The sequence below is a fragment of the Mustela nivalis genome (assembly GCF_964662115.1).
Source record: "Mustela nivalis genome assembly, chromosome: 2".
NCBI classification, from domain to species: domain Eukaryota; kingdom Metazoa; phylum Chordata; class Mammalia; order Carnivora; family Mustelidae; genus Mustela; species Mustela nivalis.
In genome coordinates, this window is record NC_139021.1 from 123,017,116 (window position 1) to 123,036,956 (window position 19,841).

At 40.4% G+C, this 19,841-nt stretch overlaps 1 protein-coding gene across 1 annotated transcript in view; it reads right to left on the reverse strand.

Moving 5' to 3' along the window:
• Window positions 1-19,841, reverse strand: part of ANK3 (ankyrin 3) — a 335,126-nt gene that overhangs the window by 218,155 nt on the left and 97,130 nt on the right. The window contains 3 exon segments of the mRNA XM_082721630.1: window positions 4,723-4,821; window positions 5,033-5,131; window positions 5,779-5,880. Coding sequence (XP_082577756.1) covers window positions 4,723-4,821; window positions 5,033-5,131; window positions 5,779-5,880 — 300 coding nt within the window.

Below are 19,841 nucleotides of genomic sequence, written 5' to 3' on the forward strand. Positions count from 1 at the left end.
TTCAGTTTGGGTCGCCAAGCATCCGTTTCCCTTTCTGGCAATATTTTTCCAATTTCGAGGAACCTACGCCTTCCCTGAAAGGGATGGACCTACCTCTTCCCCTGAAATGTAGGTAGCGTGTCTCTTGGCCATCTTTGAGACAAATTAGCCTGCCCTTCTTCAACCGCAGCATGGGCATAGGTGCAAGATATCTCCTGTTTGCTTTTCAAAGTCTACTCTCTAGCTTTCTCAATTCTGTTTTCTGACAAATCCCTCCTTCCCCCTGCCTTGAGCTGGTCTGTACAGACCACATCGAAGGGCCACTTTACTGCGTAGCTGCTGATTACTCTCTCACCCCAACTATCTAGTTTTCAAAGCTTGCCAAAAGGTTTCTTTAGCTTTCTATTATTCTATGTATTCTCCATGTAATTTCAATAAATTCCCTTTTCCGTTCATGTTAGTGTTTATTGTTTTAATCCCAATAACATCAACTAATACAAATCTCATCTATCAAGAAGGGATCAACATAGCATGAGAACACACAGAACACATATACACTATTTAGTTATGGTTCTAGCGAGTAATTATGAGCTTCCTTTGGGAAGATTGAATAAAAATATTACCATTACTCTCTTGTACAGAGAGGCTTAAAGCACCAATAATTCAATGTGTTGTCACTGCACAACCTACGGCTGAAATGATTTTTTGTAAAAGAGCATCTGGATTGGGAGAATGGTCCAATTTTAGAAAGAATGTTATTTTTCTTTGAAGAGAAAAAAATACACCACTGTTTTTTTTTTTTTAATTAATTTCCTAACTTAGGAAATTTCCATAACAAAGAGCTGGCCAAAATGGAACATATGGGTGCCCAATTTACATTTTTTTTTCCTGTAGCAACAATAGATTTAATTTTCAAAAGGCAGAACAGCTCAAGATTGAGAAAGTATACTCTTGGATACCTGATTTTATCCATTATCTTCAACACCTTCTGCTCGGAACATTTATTATGGTGTTATCAAAAGCATACAAAGATGCAGACCTATAATTTTATAGATCATACCAAAGCATGCTGCCTAATATCCACAGAAATAAAATAAAATAGAAAGCCCTCCTGTTATTCCATTTAAGTAAGGGTTGACATTTCATTCATGTACTTTTATTATCCATCCTAGGTTCCTACAGGCAGCCTGTGCACATCATAATTGCTCTTCTGAATTTAAACTACAAGGGCAGGGGACGGATCCGCACTGACTAACATCTGATATTGATTTTTATGACTGTTGGTTAGAAAATATGTGTGCTATGAAGTCAAAAGACAGAGAGGCTCTATCATACCTATTATCTGATTTCATGAAGATCTGACCTCCCCACCAAAGAAAATATTGAAAAACGCAGAAAGACCAAGGAGGCACTACTTTAATCAAAGGGTCTTGTCCTTTCTGAAACAGATCCACAGAAACTCAGTCCCTGTTTCGCCCTTGGGTGGAGATGGGTGGGGGCTGAGCAGATGGGGGTTGGGGATAGGAGGAGGACCTCCACTTTGTCTTTCCATGCATTTTGATGGTAGAACCCTGTGAATGTATTACCTATTCAGAATTTAAAAACACACAATACAAAAAACCCCACAAAAACCCAAAGGGTCTTGTCTTTGTTCATACTATTATGAAAACGTATCCATTTAGAATACTTTGATAGTTATGGTAAAATATTATTATAAACAGACTTCGCTTCTTGATCAATACGGTTTGTGCCCTATATTACAGAATAAAGACAGAAGGAGAAAAGTGAGGGCTGTCATCTGATGGGGCAGTTTGAGATTTTCCAATTGCAAACACTAGTAATCCTTGTTGTGGTATTTAGTACAAAGTATGAAGGACTTAATCATAGTAGAGTTCTTTATAATCACAATTTAATTATCTAACCTAATTTCTTTCTCAAGGTAGGACTAAATCATCTCTGGAATGTTAAGTAATATAAGAGTTAACTAACTTATTAAGACATAAGATCAAGGCAATGTCAAAAATTAAAGTAATATCGGGGCGCCTGGGTGGCTCAGTGGTTTGGGCTGCTGCCTTCGGCTCGGGTCATGATCTCAGGGTCCTGGGATCGAGCCCCGCATCGGGCTCCCTGCTCCGCAGGAAGCCTGCTTCCCTCTCTCTCTATATATATCTCTCTGCCTGCCTCTCTGCCTACTTGTGATCTCTGTCTGTCAAATAAATAAATAAAATCTTTAAAAAAAAATTAAAGTAATATCTTAAAAATTCTTAGCTTATAGATCCTCAGTTTATAAGATCAGAACTTGATATCGTCCAATTCCATTTTCATTTTCAAGACAAGGAGAACTTTTATGCTTAAGGAAGATGAGGGACTCTCTTTACACTAGTTTTGTTGGCTAGTACGTATTACCCATTTGGTTAAAACTTCACTCAGACAGGGATGCTGTCTTTCTTGAATATTAATACTCTTGTGATGTTTTCTGTGCTGACGCCTAAACAGAATTTAATCTCACGGCATTATTGCTTATCATTTCTTTGTAAAAGCTCCTATTGAAAAGCTACTACCAGGAGTTATCATGGAAACCCCAGTGTGCTGCTGGGACATCCGTTACTTCTTCTGTGCATGGGATGATGCAGCTCAGTAGGCACATGGGGCCACGTGTCCAGACGAGGGGGTGCTCTACTACAAACTGTGGGGGCAGGACATGCCAAGCACAGCTGCAGGGAACAGGGAATTCCGCAGCCCATGTTCTTCTCCGTCACTTCATCATCACTAGGGAATGTGTATAAATTGAAATTTGATTTCAATTGTGGATTCTCTCCGACATCATCAAGGAGGTTTAAAATTACGGCAGCTCTAAACATCAGTCAAGAATGTGTGAAATGTTTAAAAGAAGGAGGTTTATTTCTTCTCCCTTGGGGGGATAAAGGAAGTGAAAATGGATTAAAGAGTTCTCTAACTGTCTCAGAGCTTAACACTTTTACTTTCCAGTAAAAAGATGTTTTAAAAGCATGATGCTTTGCTTATTATAGTCAGCTTGTCTGTATCTCTCTCAGTGGACTATACGTGTCAATATTCAAGTTGGTATCATTCGCTTCTGGAAAAGCATCATCACTCTGAGAGAATCAGCATAAATGGACCACGTATCAGAAGTCCAACCACAAGGAACTAGAAAAGAATCAGATCCGACATACAAGAAATCACACATCTGGAACCGCAGTGCGGTTGCTCCTCCATGACCCTGATATATAACAGCATCAACACCATGTTCCTATGGCGCGGCAACCATGGAGGAAGTCACCCCAACGCCATGGTCCCACAAAATATAGGAGGCTCCTGTTAGCCAGAGATAATCAGTACTGAAGATGGTTGTGGAAATCGAGCACACTTAAAACTGGAAATCAAAAGGCCAGAGTAAATAATGAAAAAGGTTAGATTGAGACTTTCTTCTAAAACACAAAAACTAGAAACCATAAAAGCGCGTTTAGGAGTTAACAAAATATTGGTTATAATTGGAATTCCTGTATGAGTTCTCACAACGAACAAAAACTAAACCAAAAAGGATTTCTGTGGAGGAACGTGTAATTTTCCTGACAGAATTCTATGACAGCTTGATGCCCTTCACTTTTTATTCTCACAGCCTAAGTAAACAGACAGCCTTTTTGCAAATGGATTTGCTAACCAAAGACCTCACCTATTTATTTATTTATTTTTTGGTCATTTAATCTTTTGATTTTCAACTCATTCTCCTTTGAAACACTTACCAGGAAATCATCCTGATTCTTCACACATTGCTAGAAAACCACAACCTACAGCTTAGTTGTGAAGCCAGGGTTCCCCAGCACCCTCCCCCTAACTTCAGGCCATCCTGTGTCTTTTGCAAAACTTGTGGTTTTGTTCTGCAATTCATGTGTTCAGTATCCAACTGCCTGGAGGCAGACGGACAAACAGGAGGAGTACATGAAGGCATCCAATGAGAAAGAACGCTTGAGTAAGGACCAGTTCTAAAAATGGTCAGGTTCTTAGCAGTTATTTCTGTGTTATGATGATGTTTGCTTTCCTATACAACCTCCTTTCTGCGGGGAGTGCAATAATGAAAAATTCGGATTATGAGGACTGATTTTTAAACCTATTTTAAAGTAAATTCTCTTACACTGAAAGTCTACGAAACCATAATCTTTTGGTGTTCTTTTTAGAACTTCATGCAAGACTCAGAGCACACAGGACGTCCTACTGAATGAATGATTAGCATATATCCAAATGAAAGAATCTGGAAATTTTAGTTTGGGGAATTTTAAAGTTTATTCTGTTTTTTCCTTTTAATCTGTTTCAGGGAACAACAGTGAGGCCTCAGTTATTAAACAGGAATTAAGCAGCATCTTCCCTTTTTCAACGAGATCAAGCACTGAAACAGAATGGACCTATAAGAGGCATTTCCTCCTTTATAGACATTTTCATCTCCTTTGTAAGTTAATAGGTACTGAGATTGGACCTGAACTAGCATAATAAAGTGTATAAGACTGCATTATAGACAGTCCCCAAATATTTGTGTCTATGACTACCAGCCCAATTTCAAAGATAGATGACTTTAAAAAATCTCTTTCACATGTAACAGAACATATATGAATTTAAATAATTTGCAACAATGTCCCTATTCATTGAATTCTATTCTTAGAGGATACAGGCCTTGACCCAAAAAACATCTGTAAGTTACAACACGTACTGGCAACAGAGTTGTAGGTTTACCTGAGACTGTGCATTGACATTGGCTCCGTTTGTAACCAAGACCTTTACCACCTCTGCTTGCCCGGCCAAAGATGCTATATGCAAGGCTGTGTTTCCTTTCTGTAAAATGAAAAGATACATCAACTCTCCCTCTTTATTTCTCTGTTTTAACATTTTATAAAATATGGACTCCCTCTATGTTTATACATTTCCCAAAGAGAACATGGTTGGCAAGTTATCTCATGAGATGCTTGCCCTGATTCTTATCGAGGGCAGAATCCTCATTGAATCTGTTAAGTGACACAACAAGCATTCAATAGGGGATACTGACCTTCGTAGCTGCATCCACATTGGCTTCTCTCTGTAGCAGTTCAGAAACAACTTCTACATGGCCTTCTTTGGAAGCAAGATGGAGCGCGTTCAACCCATTCTGATAAGAGTGAAGGGAAAGCTTTACTTAGCATGTTGAGAACAGAGCAGCAAACAGTCTACGTAGAACTCTTAAGATCACATCCCACCAACAATCACTTGTATGTGTGCAATGTAGAAACTTGAATTACAAATAAAGGTACTTAAAAGTCAGGTGGGTTGTTCTGGTATCATTAGTTACTAAATTTTAGGAATTATTAAAGGATGCCTACCTACATTTCTGAATGCTTCTTTAACAAAGCAGAGTCATTTGAAAATCTAAGCTGATGACATTTAACCAAATGAACAAACAAACAAAACAAAACAAAAGAACAAAATAACAGGGGTGCCTGAGTGGCTCAGTTGTTAAGCAGCTGCCTTCAGCTCAGGTCATGATCCCAGAGTTCTGGGATCAGGCCCCGTATCAGGCTCCCTGCTCAGAGGGAAGCCTGCTTCTCCCTCTCCCACTCCCCCTGCTTGTGTTCCCTCTCTCACTGTCTCTCTCTGTCAAATAAATAAAACCTTTAAAAAACAAACAAAAACAAACACTAAACTGGCAAAAAGAGAGAGTCTTGGCAACAACTAATGAAAGATTCAAGGAGTTTCACACAGTCTGGATGTTTAAAATCTTCGGCAAAAAATTAAATAGCATCAATAACCACAACTAACCTGATTGCAAATGTTGATGTCAACCCCATTTTTTATGTAGTCAAGGGCCTTTTCTAGGTGTCCAGCTCGAGCTGCTCTTAAGTAACTGGCATTGGCATCAGACTAAAATAAAAAAGAAAGACATTTTGATGAAAAACAAAACCCAAAGAATGTTAGACCTATTCAACTTACAGTCCAAACTAAAAGAAAGATTTTTAAATTGAACTATTATATTCTAACATGAAAATACTCTTAAAGGTCTTTTAAAGTCACTAAGGAAAGGACAAATTCTTGAAAAGTTGCTTTTAAGTATACAAAGTTACCTCTTATGTGATGTCCTAACTGATTCTGAACTGAAAGAGAAAATTCCCCATACTATGTAGGTACTTTAAATCTACATACAATTCCTAGAGAGTAAAGAGAAACCCCATAACTTCCTGGTGGTCTCATTATGAAAATCTCACTGTTTTATTTTGTCAGAAACTTCACATCTAACCCATTCTTTCACATTAAACTATTACAACCAATTTTTCAATTCATAGTTTCACAAATACATTTAACATTGTTATACTAGTTTAAGAGGAATTTGGAGGATGTTCTCTTGGATTTTCCTACAGCACATAGCCATGTGCTAGAATACTGAATGTATCTGAAAAGCATCTATAAATGTCTATCCAAATTATGAAGCATACTTCCCATATATTATCAAATACGCGAAGGCCACCACCTGAGTATTAGCAGGAGCAAATAAATAAATGTGCATGTATTGAAAAACAACAAAAACCAAATCTGTGATACATTCACCAAAAGCTTACAACTCTGCCTTTCTGCTAAACTCTAGTACCCACGATTATGGGGTTGAAACCACCTACCAGTGAAGTCTTTAACAGAAAGACAGTGAGAGGAAAAACTTCAAAGTCAGATCTGCACAATTTGGAAAGGAGTCCTGCTTCGTGTAGAACACCACAGAAGCAGATTTCCGAAAGGAGAGCCAAACCCCTCTCGTCACTGGTTATCAAAGCAATCATGCAGCGTATGGCTTAAACAACAGAGGAGAGAGTGTCTTCTGTCACCCATTTGGCAAATACCTTTGAAGCCCCTGTTCACAGGCCACCTCATCTGGAAAGCCTTCCCAGACCTCCCGGGCAGAGATGTGGGGCTCTGTGCTCCCAGAGCATTAATTTCATTAAGCCCTCTTGGTATTTCTCACATAGGCGTTAGAGTTTTGGGTGTACCTGTCCTTCTTCCTCCCAAATTGTAAGCCTCTTAAGAACAAGCATAGGCAGATCAAGAGGTAGACAACTGGAAAGCGGACAAGACGCCAATCTTTGAGGAATGACTAATTCATCCCTGGAAATGTAATTGAGCTGAAGAAATCCCATCTCTCAGAAATGTCTTTGGTTCTGGTTGGGCCAATTTAGTTAGGATTCGACTTGCTCAGGTCCTCAAAGGAGAGCCCACCATCTCTACAGTGTCCATCCTTCTTGTGTATGCCTCTCTGAAGGAGTACCCCTTTTCCTCTAAAACAGGCCTTCCCAATCTCAGCACTACTGGCATTTCTTTTTTAAGATTTTACTTTATCTTGAGTAATCTCTACACCCAACGTGGGGCTCAAACCCACAACCCGGAGATCAAGAGTCACGTGTTCCATGGAGTAAGCCCGTTGGGAACCCCTACTGGCATTTTGATTCAGGTAATTCTTTGATGTGGGAGATGTCCTGTTCAGTGTCCATGTTTACTAGCATTCCTGTTTACTAGCATTCCAACTATCTCCTAGTGCAACTAGTAAAAATGTATCCTCATTGCCAAATTTCCCTTGCCGGCAGGGGAGGGAGGGACTTCTCCAGCTGAGAACCACTGCTCTGAATGAGGGGTTAGCTAATTTATTTACAGATTATAGGGTTCATAGGCTTCACTCTTTGGCCTGAGTTACCACATGCCTAGACTTACCACAAGGCAGTGACTACAGTATAACATTCATCTTTCTGTTTTTCCTGCAATTAGAAGCATCCTGGCCCATTAGCAGGTGCTTAAAAATGTTTTGTGAATGAATGAACCAATAAATAAGTAAATTGTGTGGAAGTAACTATATTAATTAAAATATCGCCTGCAACAATACAGAAAGGTTTCTTCCCAATAACAGCAGCTATTTCAATGGAGAAGCTACTAGAATACCAAGCTGACTTCCAGAAATGATAAAGGAAGCCACTGAGTCAGGTATCTGGGAACACACGCAGCTGTTGCCAAAATAAAACTGGGACTGGAGTCAAGCATGCAAATCATTTAATCAGAGCTTCAAATAAGACAAAGGACAAACCGAAGTTTCCAGGAATTTTAAGAAAAATGAAATATGATTTTTAAAGAGGCTCACTACTTTGAAATGGTTAGGGTTTTTTCTTGTTTAGGTTTTTCTTTTTGGGTTTTTTCTTGGTCTGGTTTAAAGTTCATTTAGAAATAAATTAGCTAAGCAAGGATGGCTCATTGTACCATAAAACATCATCTCCTTTGTGCCTGCTCAATGACTTATCAGTGAATTTGCCCAGAAGGGCTCTGATGCCATTCTGGGAACAAATGACATCAGTCTGCCTGGATATTTCAACTGCCAGAGATAAGAACTGTGAGTAAAGCATCCCCACTTCTGACTTAAAGTGCATAAAAACAGCAGCTAAAGAAGTTCCAATAGAGATATCATGATTCAAGGAAAGCCTCTGCATTCATTCCACATCTGAGAAGTTTGGTGATTGTATAAACTGTCCATTTACCTCTCAGAATTATCCCACCAGACTCCCTAAAGAGAAGCCAAATACAAACAACATAAGCCACATTTTCTAATTCAGTGGTTCTCTACCTACTTGGAGTTCAGATTCTTTTGAGATTAACAAAAATTACAAGGAACTATTTTTCCTTTAACAGTTGTGCATGGACGCATCCATACACCAAATCTGCACATACACATCAAATCTGCAGGCACACACCTAATTCGCACACTAACGTTATGTGGTTCAGGATAGCCAAGCCTTCTCATGGATTCATGTTTAAGAACACCTACTCTAATGATGAAGGGCTTTCTGGTGGATACCTTCACCATATCTATTTCACCTAGTAACCCTGGTACCAGATAATCCTCTGAGGTAGGTAGTTTACCACCTGAGAACTTTAAGAACAAGAGAAAAAACAAAACTTGTTTTTCTTCACTTTTCTCAGCCCTCTGTTACATACAGGCATGCTTAACACATGAATACATAATAATTTTATACTTCAAAGAAAGAGTATGCAGGGAGAAACAGGGAGGAAAATATAAAGAAAAAGCAAGAGGAGGAACATGAAATCTGCCTGGAAGAAAAATGACGTCTTAGGAAGTGAAGTTATTCATGGCTACAGAAAAGGAGCCAAGAATATCCTCCATTTATTCTCAACCACCAGCAAGCAATGCAGCCACATCTTCCTTCCACGAACATTTGTTGAATACTGATGGTGCGCTAGGCGTGCTGACATCTGGGTGCGCGGCGGCAAACGCAACAGAGCAGCACAAATGAAGACTCACTTGCTTTTCACCTCAGTCTTAAGCTTTTCCAAATCATGTTGCTTAGGTAGCAGGGAAATAATGGATTCTTCACTTTTTTATTTTTTTTTTTTCAAATTTTGTCCACAGTACCTTTACAATGTTCTTTATTTCCTTAATGCTAAAATACATATAAGATTTTGTATTTGGCTCAATATCAGTGTATTGCATCTCTTAGCTGTCATTTCCTTAAGAAACTAAGGAGTTACTCTCACCACAGGCTACAGCCTGCTTTTTCATCTTAAATGTTCTATCATTAACAATGCCCCATGCCAGTTGTAGACACAGCACTACAGAAGGACATCAGGTCTCCTGAGAAGCTGAGCTCTGCCACATGAAAAGTCCTACAGAGGAGGTCACCCTTAAGGAGTCAACTGACCTAAAATGAATGTAAGCAGATTGGTCAGCATTTTTTCCCCTAGATGATCAAAATCTGAAAGAAGCATCTGGAAAATGATAATATCTTTTATCACCACTTCATGTCTTGTCTACTTAGTCATTTTACTAGACAGGAAAGAAATATGAACCATGGATGTTTTTCAAGGAAACAGCTTCAAGGATAGAGTCAAGCATTATTATGAATTAACATAATAACTCAGTATTCCCATCAATACTGAAATATTGATATTATTCAGCAGAAAGCAGTGATTGGAATGAATAAGCATTTCCCAAATCCCAACCTCAAGTAACCTCAGTAATAAGCCAACACTTCATAACTCTGACTACATGCTAGACACTATTGTGCATACTTATAATAGCTTCATTATATTAGTCACTTAATATTCTATATATTAATTTCATGAGTCCTTATATTAAGTTAGCCCTTATAATATTTCCATGCAGTAGTACAGTGAGTTAAACAGTGTCTCCCCAAATTCATGTTCACTTACAAACTCAGAACATAAACATTATTTGGACAAAGGATCTTTGCAGATATAATTAGCTAAGATGAGGTCAGACTGCATTTAAATGGGCCCTAAATACAATGACTGATGTCTTTGGAAGAAGAAAAGATATATATGTATAACATCATTATGTTATACACCTCAAACTAATATAATGTTACATGTCAACTATACCTCAAAGAAAAAGAAAAGAAGAGGAGACACACAGATACATAAGAGAGAACATGTAAAGATGCAGGAAGAGACTGAAAGTAAGTTGACAGTAAGATAAACAATGCCAGGAGCCACCAGAAGCTGGAAGAGTCAAAGAAGAATAACACACCAGAGCCTTTGGAGGGAGTAGGGCCCTGTGGACACCTCGATTTTGGACTTTTGGCCTCCAGAACTGTCAGTCAATTCATTTCTATTGTTGTAAGTCACCAGGTGTGTGGTGGTTTGCTACGGTGGCCCTCAGTACCCTTACTAGCTCCATTTTACAGATGAGGAAAGCAATAGAAAGAATGCCTGATTTCCCCAGGGACACACAGCTTATGAATGGCAGGAATGCAAACCCAAACAGTCTGACTCCAGAATGCAAGCTGTTCATCACTACTTTAAGAAAAGGCTTAAGGTACCTGGGTGGCTCAGTCAGTTGAGTGTCCAGTTCTTGGATTTCTGCCCAGGTCATGATCTCAGGGTCCTGGGATCGAGCCCCGCGTCGCGCTCCAGCCTGCTTAAGATTCTCTCTCCGTCTCCCTCCACCCCTCGAGCACCCACACAAGCATGCATGTGTACACCCTCAATCTCTCTCAAGAAATGGGAGGGCTTAATAAGTGTTTGCTTAATAAGTGTTTGCTCCATAGTTTATGCTTGGAGATTCTCGGAGATCTTCCATCCATCTATCAGTCCATCCAACCACTAAATTAACCATGCAAATACTTTCAGGTACAACAAACATTACCAAGAACATATAATGCATCAGCCACTGCAACTAGGTACTAATGTTAGAGATATGAACCATAAATTCCTTTGATTCTCTTACTTTGATCTTAAGATCCCCAAATTTCCTAGCCACTCAAGTATACAACTTTGGTGTGAACCTTTTAACTTAGGTATAACATATCATATTAGTTTCAGGCATACAAGGCAATGACTTGATATTTATATGTATTGTAAAGGGATCACCACAATAGTCTAGTTAACAGTGGTCTCCATACACAGCTACAGATCACGTGTGTGTGCCTGTGTGAGAAATGAGAGGTGTGAATCCTTGATTTCTTGTTTCTTCTTTATTTTCTCCCTCAGACTCTCTTCCAGAAAATGATGTGTATACTTTCTATTAAATATTCTGTATCCAGGGGGCTTTTATAGCTTTTATTTCCCCTTAAGAAGTATTTATCAGGGTGGCTCAGTTGGTTAAGCATCTGACTCTGATTCCAGCTCAGGTCATGATCTCAGGGTTGTGAGATGGAGCCCTGAGTGGGGACCACACTGAGCAGGAGGTCTGCTTGAGGTTCTCTCTCTCCCTCGGCACCCCCCCAACTCTTTCTCTAAAAACAAATTTTTTTTTAAAAAGTACTTATCATAATGCGTATCATACATACAAAAGAATGCACGAAACATATATCAACAGTTTCGAGAAATAATGAAAGAAACGCCGGCACGCCTGGTAAGCTCAAGAATGAAATTTATAAGCAGCTCTACAGACTTCCCATCGGTCCTTCCTTGACCAGCTCTCCCAAGGCATCCTCTGTTCCCGTTAATCATTCTCACAACTTTCCTCATAGTTTTCACATCTATGTAAACTTCTCTAACCTAAATACTATGCAGCTGACTGTCTTTGCATTCTCTGTAGGAGGAATCATACATTTGCACCCTTCTGTGACATGCCTCCTTTGTGTGCTGTTCTGTTTCTTGGAATCCTGCATGCTGACATGGGTAACTGCAGTTCGTTCATCACAGAGGCTGCAGAGGATTCCATTACATGATTGTAACATAATCTGTTTATCCACTGTGGAGTTGATGAATGTTTGAGTTGTTTCCAGTCTGGGTCTCCTACGAAGTGTGTTGCCGTGAACGTTCTGGACCCAGTCCCAGTGCACACAGGCACGGATTTTTAAGGCATATACCTAGTATCGCAAATGCTGTATCATTTGGTATGCACTAACTCAACTTTATTAGTTAAAGGCAAACTATTTTTCAAAGTGATTGTACCAGGTTATACTTTCTATGGTTGTGATTATTGATCATTTCATATTCTTTAGCAATTAATCTTTGGGGATTCTTGCAGGCCTGGATTAATGATACCACACTCTGAAAAGGACTTTATGATTGCTCCTTCCAGTTGCCTTGAGGCACTATTAACCCAAGATTATTTTTAAAATAAATGCTTGCCTTGAGCATTTTTTTGCCTTTGTTTCAAAAGACTATTTAGATAAATTTAGACTTCCAACTGGTATGGATAGGAGGGATTCCTTGTGGTTACAAATTCTCAGGGAAGATTTTTTTTCCCCCCTTCCAGCTGGTGATAAATTGAGACAGAAAAGTTTTTGCTACACTTTCTATGGGGTGGGTTTATTTCCAATCCACCTTTATATTGGGAGCCACACACTTGGGGGCCCAGTTTATTAGGGGATCTCTTATTAAACGGTGCACTTTGGGCATGTTCAAGGCTTTATCTTCTGTGCCCTGTGTTTATGCAGACAAATGAAACTGGTTCTTGCTTTCATGTCATTTTACCTCTACAGAGCCCTTATTTTCTTTGTGTCAGTTTACAAATACATTTCAAAGGACTTATTTTTATCATTATCCTAACATCTTAGCTTTCCTTACAGCTGGAAATACACTTAATATTTTTTTAAAGATTTCATTTATTTATTAGAGTGATAGCACAAGCAGGCAGAGCAGCAGGCAGAGGGAGAGGGAGAAGCAGGCTCTCCACTGAGCAGGGAGCCTGGGATCATGGCCTGAGCCAAAGGCAGAGGCTTCCGACTGAGCCACCCAGGTGCTCCCACTTAACACTTTTTCCCCATTCACCCTGCTCTAATTGCTCAGTTCAGACTCTAGCCCTGTGATGCCCAGATCCTTCTCAAAACCTCTAAGAGGTTGTAGTCAGAACACGCCCCCTAGTTGAACATTCCAGAAGCGCTGAACACCGTTCAGGAGCCACTGGGGATTCTGAGAAAAGCATGACAAAAGATGCCAATTAAGAGACTTCATTAAGCATTTTATGTAGGCAATTTTTATACATGCATTTTTAGTGTTTATTTCTTAAAAATTCAGCCAGGACAGGCACCTTCATGACAGAGTTTGAAAAACTAACTTCTTAAAAGTAAGTGGCTTGAGGTCACACAGCTAATAAGTAAACAGTCAGGACTGAAAGCCTTTACTGCTTAAGAAAAGCCCAAACTCTCCCCTCTATGCCAGTGGTTCTGTGTGGCCCTAGAAGTGAAAAATCCCGAGATCAAGAGTGAGGCCGCCTAAGCAGATTTCCTTATGCCTGTCTACAGTTTCACCCCAGGTAGATGCTCTGTTAACTGCTTTATCTGTTGATGTTTGAGGGCATGCTTCATTTGTAAGAATGCTTCTGCTCTTAAACTACAATATTCAATTGCTATGGGATGGTCTGGGAGGCCCTTTAAAACCAGAGGCAAACAAACACTCCCAGACTGAACTAAAAACATGAATGCTGATCTTGAAGGCAATCTAGACAGCTTTTTAATCCCCCAAGGGCTTAGTATTTGTAGACAGGCCCCATAATTTCCTGGCACTGTGACATCAGCCAGTGCATCCCTTTGCCAGTAATGTTGGCCACCAGCCCTCTAACCCCCCTCCCCCATTAACAGACTCAGCAACTCAATCCTAGGCCCAGCTTCAATGTCACTTCACCTGTGCAATCCTCCTCCACAAACGCCACACGATCCCCCTCTCAGGGCTCCTACAGCACTTGGTCTGTTCCGCTCGGGTACAAGCTGTTTATCAAGATGGACTGTGATCTCTTGTAGGGCAGGTCCTCGTCTTGCTCAGGGCTGCATTCTACATAACAGAATCCCAGTAAATGCTGAATGAAGAAATGCTGACCCTTGTATGGACCAATGCTCTAACTACTCCCTGAGGAGCAAACACCTTAACTCGGCTTAACTTGGAACCCAAACCCTCTGCTCTTTCTTACTATCTCTGCATTTCATCCGAGAAAGGTTAAGGGTCTAGTGACAGACTTGGGTTCTTCCGCACCTGAAGCTTCATCCACACTGATAAAGGGGTCAGTGCTCAGCGGGTCTGAGATTACTATGGGTCCCTACTTCACCTTGGGCAGAGCACCGATTTCTGCGACGCTTGCTGGGATCACCTGGGGAGCAATGTTATTTGTTTTAGCGATACCTGTCGGAAGGTTCGTGCAGGTGAGGTCTGCAATCTACTGTACTTTGTGACTCAGAAGACACTGAAGTGCTCTGGTATCTAAGAACATGGTCTCATGACCAACAATGATTGGACACCTATAATCTGTGGGGTATTTTCCATAGATTGCCCCAAATTCCTCTCACAGGGATGGGACCCAGTCTAGGTTACCATCATCCACATTTACAGAAAGTCGGGTTAGGTAACTTACCCAAGGGCATTTTTCTAGAAACCAGCAGAGGCAAGATTCGAATTCGTGTCTCCCTGGTTTTAGAACTCTGCCCTTAATCCCTACTCTTTCAGGCTTCCTTGGCTCCATGCTCCAGAGTAATATAAAAAAGGAAGAAGAACATACATTCGTGGAGTAAAGAAGGAAAGAAAGAGCAAGAACATTTACGTAGAGTCATCAGAGTGACAGGTCCTCTGCTAGGTTCTTTCCAGGTCCTGCTGGAGTGTGGCCATTGTTCTTCTGACTGACATCTGTCCCTCACCTTTCCTTTTGTCAACACAGGACGGTGCCGGAATACAGACGCCCCCGCTTGACTGGTAATCAGTTGTGGTTTTCTTCCCACATGTTTATGCCAGTGGTCCTGGTTGTTGTAATTATGGAATTTAATTATGTACTATTTAAAGTATAAAATAGTGCAGAGACAGGATATTTTTATGAAAACTAAATTAAATGCTTTGGAAAGACTTATTAGAAAGAAGTTTCCTAAAAATATTCCTGCTGAATCAGATATGAATGGGATGATGGTAAGAGACTAAAATAAAAACCAGAAAAATCCAGAAAGATTCTGTACTCACATTACTTCACCAATTGCTTTAATCTCGAGCTTTCCTTCGAAGAGACTGAAACCAGGACTCCTAGAAAGAGCATTTATGGTATAGAAGGCCAAAGAGAGAGCATTTATGGTATAGAAGGCCAAAGAGAGTAACAGTCAGGGGATTCACGCTTAGAGAAAAGCCTTCATCTTTATATACACTTTGGGAAAATGGATGTATTTTTCTGTGACTTAGGGCAACACTCAAATATTTATGAAATAAACGTACCTCTTAGCATTCCTGGCTGATAGTTATTTTTTTAAAGTTAACCAAATAACTCTGATACAAGTTTTGCTGAACAAAAGGCCTTCTGTTAATCATGCTTTCGACTTCTCAAGAAGTTAATTTCAAGAGGGTTCTAAGACACCTTTAATAAAGCATCTAATAAACACCTCCAGAAGCATCATCTGGGGGGTGGGCAGATCTAACAGAACTGTTGCCTGGCCATGCCTCAGAAAATATGGCCCAGGAAGAGCACCGATGTTATGATCTTTTCACACTGGATGCACTGATTCAGGCGTGAATGGCAACACCAGCTGCATCTACACAGACACGTCAGAAAATGGGTAAATCTGTTTACTTAAACCCACATTCTTAACTTCACTGTGGGCTTGTGCTAAAAGTGAAATCACAAGTCTGGGTCTTTAAGGAATCAACATTGTATCTCTCCTGAGCAGTAAAACAGATCCTATTGCATTTACTCCATCACCAGGACTGGGAGTTCGTAGTCCACACAGGGTTCAACATCTGGCAGCTCAGCAGTGGTGTCAACTTGGCCTTGACTCTGAGCATAGTTACTGCTTTCAGTGATCATACAGTCTGGCCATGCAGGCTGGAGCTGGCAAGCAGGATGAGATTTTATGGTAGCAGAACCTACAGAAGAGGATGAAGTCCACAGATGCTACTGAGAAAAGCCATTTCTACATACTGAATATGACTGAACGGCTAAGAGGAGGAGAAGCAGGAATTCTAGAAGGGGCCCAGTAAGGGGGGGAAAGAAGAAAGGAGAAGCCCCTGGGTGGCTCAGTCAGGTAAGCATCTTTCTTCAGCTCAGGTCCTGATCCCAAAGCATGGAGCTCCCCACTCAGCTGGAAGGAAGCCTGCTTCTTCCTCTCCCTCTGCCCATCCCCCTGGCTGGTGCATGCTCTCTCTCTCTCTCTCAAATGAATAAATAAAATCTTAAGAAGAAGAAGAAGAAGAAGAGGGAGAAAAAGAAGGAGGAGGAGAAGGAGGAGAAAGAAAAAGTGAGCAGAGATATAGAAATGGCAAGGTTTCAGGAATGGCAAATACACAATTTCTACCGAAGAAGGGGAGGCCCTGGAGAGAATGGTAAAGGAAGGGTTCCTAGAAGGTTTGGAATGGCACTTAAATCGGACTTAACTTCACCATAAAGATACCAGTAGCCAGAGAAGGGTTTTGCAGAGTGGGAAGAAATCATTAGATCCACATTTTAGCCCAGTTAATTGACAGCAGGTTCATGTTGAAGAAAATGGAGACAAAAAGACCAATGCTTGTCGAATTTATGATGCCTCAAGGATCTCCAGGGAAGACTTAAACAAATAAACAAACAAACAAATCAGACACTCGGGCCCCTACCCCCAAGAGGTTCCAGTGGTCTGAGATGGAACATTTTAATAGCTCAAATGAGCCTAATGTGCAACCAGATGTGAGTGCCACTGAATTCGGTCACAATAAAATCATGGCTCTGTGTGACAAAGAAAGAAAAATAACATCTGATTTCACTTATACGGAGCATCTAAAAAACAGACAAAGAAACAAACAAACAAAAACCAGACTCTTGAATACAGAGAACAAACTGGTGGTTGCCAAGGGGGGAGTTGGGGGGAATGGCAAATAGATAAAGGGGACAAAGAGGTACAGACCTCCAGTTGCGGAATAAATGTCACAGAGCTGAAAAGTATAGGCATAGGAAATACGGTCAATAATACTGTAATAACAGTGCACGGTGACAGATGGTGACTACATTTATCTTGGTGAGCATAGCGTAATGGATAGAATTGTGGAATCAGTACGTTGGACACCTGAAGCTAATACAATATTGTATGTTAATTATACTTTGATTAAAAAAAGAAAAACTATGGCTCTATGCGATATGGATATCTGGGGGCAATAGCAGGTGGAATGGAAAAGAAAGGAATGATGCAAGAGGCATTCTGAAGGTCTGCTGCCAGATTTTTAATTTCACTAGATCAATGTCTCAGATCTGCATGCCAGATTTTTAAAGTTTTGGCTTTCATGCTTGCCTCCCTCCCTTCCTTCTTAGTCTTCTATATCCCCCATTTAAAGCAAACTTTTATACCCAGAAGCTACAGATGTCAGGCTGTTCTTGGTAGTATCAGACAGTAATTGTTGGTGAATAAAGTAATACAGATTTGTAAATTATTTTCAGTCAGGAGGGGGATTTACAGAGTATGAGGGCTGCTTTTCAAAGTCCTCTGTGCCCCTCCTCCTAAGTCACTGATTTAACGTCAAGCATAGTTTTGAAATAGAAGTGGAGATGCTTCGTAGAACTTCTCAAAACCTAAGACTGATATGTTTATCCGGAATAAAATAATTTTGGACAGAAAAAAGTGGCTCAAGAGTCACATTCTTCTGAATGTAAGGCTTTGAGAGTGGCCACAGAGCCATGGGGGTACCCAAGCATATGGGGGGGAGGGAGTGGTAATAAAGGAGGGATTTTTCATTTATTTTTTTACCCACTAGAGTAGAGCAGAATCGCAGTTTATACCTTGAGACATGGCCATTCAGATAGTCCCCACTCAAAGTTTCCAGATATTTGAGAGTAAGATGTTATGTGCTGATATTTTATAGATCTCTTGCACAGTGATCTAATTCCTGACCAATTTCAAAAGAATGTGATGAATTGCGCAACCCACAACAACTGTGACATTCATGCGACAATCTGCCTCCTGTCATTAACAACCACAGATCCTTTGGGTACTGGTTTTCTCCCCCTCCCCCACCCCCACCCCCACGCCACCAAGTGGGTATTAGTTATCTCCACAAGTAAGTCCTTTTTAGGGGTGCGTTTTGGGGGTGGGGTGCAGAGATCCTAAGAGGGAATTTTGTCTGGCAAGTGCTTGAAAAAACCTCAAACTGTTTTAGTTAGGGAAGATCTTGAGTTCCTAAGGTTTCATTCTTTTTTTATTTATCTGCTACTTAGTTACTGGAGATACACCAGGGTTCTCCATCTGTAAGCCAGCACTGGGAGGCGTGGGGGAGTTGGGGAGGGCTTAACAAGGAAGGAAAATGCTTCTAAAGGCTATCTGTGTTTCTAGTCATCCTTATCAAAACCACCCGGAGGACCAAGGGCTGTCTCCACAGATTCTTTCCCATTGCTGCAAGGCTGCTTTTGTTTGTAAGGGCTTCGCTTGGAACTAACCTTAGTTCATCCCTGAAAATGAGGTCACTGTCCCCTAACACATGTTAAGCATGGTTAGCATCTTCCCACCGGGCCCTTGGCCAGAAAGACCCCTGCTGGTGCACATTTCAAATCTGCCAGGGTTCTTCTAACGCTGAAAGGCAAAACAACATTTCCATCTTTATCTTTACGTAGAGGGGACTGGGACCCAGTTAAAACAAATAAATACAGCGTTGGCCGGCTTTTGTTTTCATAAAGACAGTGTTTTTAAGAGACTGACTTGGCTGTGCCGATAAAAAACCCACTCTCATCAAGTCTGTCCGCTAAGATCTGGTTTACATCAAAAAGGAAGACCCGGAATCCAGGTCCCTTGCAGGGTCTTTTCTCACCCAGAATTCAGAGACCTAATATTCTCCTGGAGACTGATTAGAAATAAAAATAAATACTGAGAAGAAAGAGGTTTCCTATAGGGAGGGGAAAAAAAAAAAAGCAAACCAACACATCGAGTGTTGGTGGTGGGTGGGAATTTCTAATACTCCTCAATGTGAAGTTGATTTGGTTCAGCTGCAAAGCAGGATTTATTTGGGTTTATCTGAAATTTTCTGGGAACATAAAATAAGATTATAACTTCCCTCTCAGGGGACAGAAGACCATTTGTATCAGGGGAGGAGAGTTGTATATCCTAATATTTTGTGGTCAATAGAGTAATCTTATGTTCTGATTTGTGGTAGCGTGGGACAGAATTTCAAACCACTTTCACTTACAACTTTCGTTTAAATAACTTTCCTTGCAGTATAGAATTTTAAGGTAGTGGGCAGTGGGCACAGATTATGTGCTAACACTATTGTATATTAGGCAGAATGCTGTAAATGATGTTAGGACTATATAGGTTAGAAGAGTTCAACTAAATGACAGGTAAAGTCCTCCCTTTCCTAAAAGCTCCCTGATAATGGTGCAATGTGAAAGTACTCTTAGAGCTAAAAACAGGTAGCTTATTCCAAAATGAATAAAAATGGAAAGTGTTAATAAAAGTTCC